At 45.4% G+C, this 5,756-nt stretch overlaps 1 protein-coding gene across 1 annotated transcript; it reads right to left on the minus strand.

The window, feature by feature from the left end:
- Positions 1–214: 214 nt before the first annotated feature.
- LOC132933445 (uncharacterized) lies at positions 215–5,479 on the minus strand. Its single transcript, XM_060999726.1, has one exon. It carries the CDS (start codon positions 5,477–5,479, stop codon positions 215–217), a length of 5,265 nt encoding a protein of 1,754 aa, XP_060855709.1.
- Positions 5,480–5,756: the final 277 nt, after the last annotated feature.

The following is a 5,756-nucleotide window of genomic DNA, read 5'->3' on the forward strand; positions in this document are numbered from 1 at the left end:
CAATAAAGATTAAGATAATACAACTAAAACAAAGACGATAAATATGGTGATTCTAATAATCAATAATAATAATAATACACAAGGAATATATAATAGGGTGAAGAGATGAGTGGAAGGTGGGACTGACCGATAAGACACTCGTGCCGTCGTGCTCATTAGCATATCGCTGATGGTCATTGTCAGCGCCAACATCACCGCCCACTTTGAAGGAACTTCAACAAGAAGGCACTGGACACAACTTGACAGCTGGCCGAGTTAGAACTCCAGACGACGTGTGGACAGTAGCAACGCGTGACACCCCGTCTGCACCAGGGTGGAGGTCCGTGATACGTCCGTATCGCCAATACAGCGGATGCGAGGGTTCCTTTATTAGGACAAGGTCTCCAACATTCAACTGCTTTCCATCATCAGACCATTTTGTTCGCAGCTGGAGAGTAGACAAATATTCATTTTTCCATCTGGTCCAGAAGTACCGGTGGAGATCAGTAACTAAGCGCCAACGCTGCATTTTTGAGAGTGGTACGTTTTCCAAACAAGGGTCCGGAAGAGATGTCGATGGGACCAGCGTTAAAAAATGGCTTGGCGTCAAAGCTTCTAAATCTTTGGGATCATTGCTAAGGGCACACAAAGGCCGTGAATTTAGAGTGGCTTCAATTTTTGTCAACAAAGTGATTAGTTCTTCACTTGTGAGTCTATGGGTTCCAATGGATCGAAAAATTAACGACTTAGTCGACTTTACTCCAGCTTCCCAGAGTCCTCCAAAGTGAGGAGAAGACGGAGGATTGAAAAACCAAGTAATTTGGTCCTTGGACAAATGATTTCGTACACTGTGTTGATAGGTTTCTGATGCGATGAAGTTATGTAGCGGGTTTAAAATATTCGCGGCACCAACGAAATTAGTACCACAATCACTATGGATCTCTTTGATCGGTCCACGACGAGCAGCAAAACGAGTGAACGCTAGGAGGAAAGTTTCCGTTGACAGGTCAGAACTGAGCTCGATGTGCAATGCCTTGGTTACGGTACAGACGAATAAACAAATGTAGGCAGAGCTCCTGGATGATGCGCGACCACGGGATCCTTTGATAGATATCGGGCCAGCATAATCAACGCCTGAGATAGCAAATGGTTTTATCTGTTGTACTCTGTATTTAGGAAGAGCAGCCATTTTTGGTTGAACCGTTTGAGGTCTAGTGCGAAAGCATGGAAGACATAATCGCAGCCGGGACCTAATAGCCTGCCTCCCTGACAGTATCCAAAACTCACGCTGTAAATGTGATTGGAGGGTCATGGCTCCTGGATGGCTTAATGCACAATGGTTGTGATCAATTATTAGATCAGTTAAACGATGACGGGACGGCAACAAAGCAGGATGCTTGTGAACGTATGGAATTTCTGCGTTGCGAAGCCGACCGCCCACTCTGAGAACACCAACTGGGTCAATAAACAGGTCTAAACGTCGGAGAGATTTTGAGCAGGGAAGACCGTTTGACAGAGCTGCAATTTCGACGGCAAACGTTTGACGTTGGACTAAGTAGACCAAGGCAGAGAGAGCACGAGTGATCTCTGTCGCATTTATAATGTTGCTAATTGGAGCGTCAGAACGGGGCTTGGAAAAACGAAAACAGTAAGCGATTACGCGAAGGATCTTCTGCAGAGATGACATGCGATTTAACAAATTGATTATCGGAATGTCTACAGTGACGGTGAGCACAGTAGGTACTCGAGCTTCCCTTGAGGGGGGCCCAGTGAAATCTTCAAGTTTGGTTAACAGTAATTTTGGCCATTTGTCTGGAGGACTCAGTAAAAATGATGGACCAGTCCACCACAGTGAGTGGTTGAGGAGCTCGGAAGGAAACAATCCGCGCGATGCGCAATCGACTGGATTCTCCTTCGTGGGAACATGGCGCCAAATTGCAGGTGTGGTTAAATCGTGGATCAGACTGGTTCGATTCGCGATGAATGTGGCCCATCGATGAGGGGAAGACCTAATCCAAACGAGAGCTGTGGTGGAATCAGTCCAGGCGTGGAGTTCGTCAATAGTTATGCGATTAGTGTAGGAGTCAGCAACCAATCGGAGGAGTTTCGAAGCCAATACGGCACCACACAGTTCCAGACGGGGAATTGTGGACCGCTTGAGAGGGGCTACTTTTGACTTTCCTGTTATGAGATGACAATACACTGACGTGACTGTCTCTACACGGAGATATACTGCCGCGGCATAACCTTTTTCAGAGCTATCAGAAAAGGCATGGAGTTGTACAGAAATAGCATGATCATAGGTAATACGACGAGGAATACTAATGGTTTCAATTAGCTGCTGTTCAGACTGATATCGGGCCCATAGGGAGGCAATGTCAGAGGGAACTGGGTCATCCCAGTTGATACCGGAGGTCCACAGCTGTTGCATGACGTGTTTTGTGAAAAAGGTCATGGGTGACAACAGTCCTAACGGATCAAAGACACGAGCAATGTCGGACAGAACAGATCGTTTTGTCGGTTGAGTCATCGATGGCTGAGCTTTAAAGGAAAAAGTGTCAGCAGATGGGTCCCATTTTAACCCTAATACTTTCAAATCAGAGAGTTCGTCACTGTCGAACAAGACTGAGACGGACATTGCACGAGATTCTGGTGGGACCATTTGTAGAAGTTGTACATTGTTGCTGGCCCACTTGCGGAGCTCAAATTGAGCGAGTGCACAAAGGTTTATCAATTGGTCTTGACAGTTGAGAGCGTCTTCTTCTGAGTTTGCACCAGTTAAAATATCGTCGACAAAAGTGTCATTGAGTAAAACGTCAGCGGCCACCGGCCACCTAGCACCGTCCAGTGTAGCAAGATGACGAATAGTTCGCAGAGCTTGAAAAGGTGCTGCTGACGTTCCATACGTAACTGTACAGAGCCGATATTCATCAATTGGAGACGAGGGTGAAAATCTCCACAGGATTCTCAAATAGTCTCGATCTGAAGGTTGAACTAGGATTTGGCGGTACATCTGTTTTATGTCAGCCATAAACAGGTACTTCCAGAGACGAGAGCGGAGCAATACAACTTGAATATCTGGTTGCAACTTTGGACCAGTATACATACTCTCATTCAGAGAGGCTCCGGTTGAAGTACGGGCTGAAGCATTGAATACAACACGCAATTTTGTTGTCTTGCTGTCAGGTTTTATGACACAATGGTGTGGTATATAGTAATTCAGTGGATTGTCGCGTTCAGACACTGGCACAAGTTCCATGTGACCACTTGACAAGTAATCCTGCATAAAGTCTATGTACTGTTTTCGAAGATCAGGTTGTCGACTTAGTCGAAGCTCAAGGGCCTTGTAGCGTTGATGAGCATGAGTCTTAGAATCACCTAACACAGGAGACGGTGTTCGAAACGGAAGTGTAACCATAAAACGACCTGAACTAAGACGAGTAGTGGTTGAGACGTAGATCTCTTCTGCAACTTTGTCATCGGGACTTAAGTGATGAACTACAGGTAGCTCTTCCAACTCCCAAAACTTTCTTAAGGTTGCATCAAGGTTGCTGGATGTTGACACACACATTGTGGCCAGTGAAACAGGGGGAGCTGTGGTGGTCGGCCCAAACAAAACCCAACCGAAAATTGTTTTTAACGCAGTAGGCTCGCCTGCACTACCCGAAATGAGACTGTCGCATAATATGGACGGTAGAATGTCGGAGCCCAACAGCAAGTCTATGTCACCAGGAATGTGATATGACGGATCTGCTAAGGGCAAATGGTGAATATGTGTCCATTGACCAGGTGTGAACGAGATTTGCGGGGTTTTTCCTGTGATCTGTGGTACAATCAAAGCGTCAATACTTAGGCTGGGTGTTTGTTTGCCGTGAGGAGTCACAATGACAACGGATGATCCACAAACAGGAGTAGCAGTAGTGTTAGCAAACGTGGTTATACTCACAGGTGAACGTCGGCGATTGAGCATAAGAATGTCAGCCGATTTGCCCGTGATAAAGCTGGCTTGAGAGCCACTGTCTAATAGGGCTCTAAACGAATGACGATGACCATCGGTACCACAAATGTCCAGAAGCACAGTTGATAATAATACCACTTTCTGGGGGTTATCTTTTACAACTAACGAGACCGTGCGGGTAGGATCACCTGACTGGACCACCATGGAACTACTTGGTGGTGTACTCGTGGCTGGACTTGATTCAAAGTGTAACAAGGTATGGTGAGAACGATTGCACGATTGACACTTGAATTTCGAAGGGCACGCAGCGGACGAGTGTCCACAGCCGAGACAGTTGATGCAGAGACGATGGGTTTTTGCCAGCTGAAAACGATCGTTTGGGCCTTTACTAAGGAACAATTGACATTGTCGAATCGAATGAGGCTTTTTGCAAATTTGGCAGTTACTGATAGCAGGTGACCGATGACCTGATTCAGTGGATAACGCCGCACTGGCGGTCAACACTTTTGGTCCATAAGTGGGACGAGAGTGTGTAGTATATACCTTTTTTGACTGTTTTGGTTGGGAAGTACTAGATTGTAAAGTCGTTGAATAATTTCCTGCACGAGCTTCGGCTGACCGAACATGGCTCCTTAAAAATTCTACAAAGTCACTCGTGGCTGGTTGATGGCGATCTCCAACAGTGAGTTCCCAACGAGAGCGAAGATCATAATCTAGATGATTTTCAAAGATATGAACAAGAATCGGACTCCATTGGCGAGTAACAAAATCTAAATTATCTAGGGCCGCAGTGTGTTCAAGAATGGTCGTGAGAAGAGTTTTTATGGAAGCCGCGTCGTTACAATTGACTGTGTGGGGTGCTAGGAGGGCGTCCAGATGAATTCGAGCCAAATCACGCTTGTTCCCATAACGAGCACGCAACACTTCCCAAGCTTTGTTATAGTTTGCGGACGTCAAAGGGAGATGTGAAACCAACGATAGAGCTTCACCTTGCAGAGAGGTCTTTAATATTTCAAATCGCTCAACATCGGGAAGATCAGGAGCGTGGGACAAAATTGATTTAAAGAGATCTTCGAAACCTTGCCATTCAATAAGCACTCCAGAAAACGTAGGAAAGCTCCGTTTGGGCAGTTGATAATGTGACAAATTACTGGAGCCTGTTGTTTGGTTAACTGACAACTGAGCTGAGGATGTATCCATGCCGGGAGATAATGAAATATGATACACATCAGCAAAAGCAGCAAGTTCATAGTACAAATTGTCAAAATCGGCACTGAGGCTTAGACTCTCTTTATTATCTACGACTTCCATGGGGGCTAACTTTTTACTAACAGAAGATTCCATGACTTGGAAATCGTCTTCAGCAATTCGACGAATGTCATTTAATTCAGACAGCATCTTAGCTACTTTAGCATGTTTGCCCGCATTAGAACGATCGGCTTTATATTCACCGGCTGCAGCGACAAATGAAGTGATTTTTGCAATTGCACGGACAACCCGTGCTTTTGCCTCTGCATAAGTTACTGAAGGAGGAGTGACCATTTTTTACAACAAGTTACGGAGTTTGTAATTAGAATAAATCAACACAGGGTGTTGATCGTATGAATTTATTTTGAACGCAACTACAGCATTACGGACAGATAATGACAATTTTTCTCTGTCACTGTTTACAAACGACGAATTCAAGCAGAACTTGAGCACCACACTAGTCGCAGTTTGTTAGTACATCCGGCTCGAAGGACCAAAAATATGTGTACGCCAAGACAGCTGACGCAGCACATTCCCGAAGGACCACTCGACGAACAGTCGAGACCAAAAA

The sequence above is a fragment of the Metopolophium dirhodum genome, chromosome 1, assembly GCF_019925205.1.
Source record: "Metopolophium dirhodum isolate CAU chromosome 1, ASM1992520v1, whole genome shotgun sequence".
NCBI lineage: Eukaryota > Metazoa > Arthropoda > Insecta > Hemiptera > Aphididae > Metopolophium > Metopolophium dirhodum.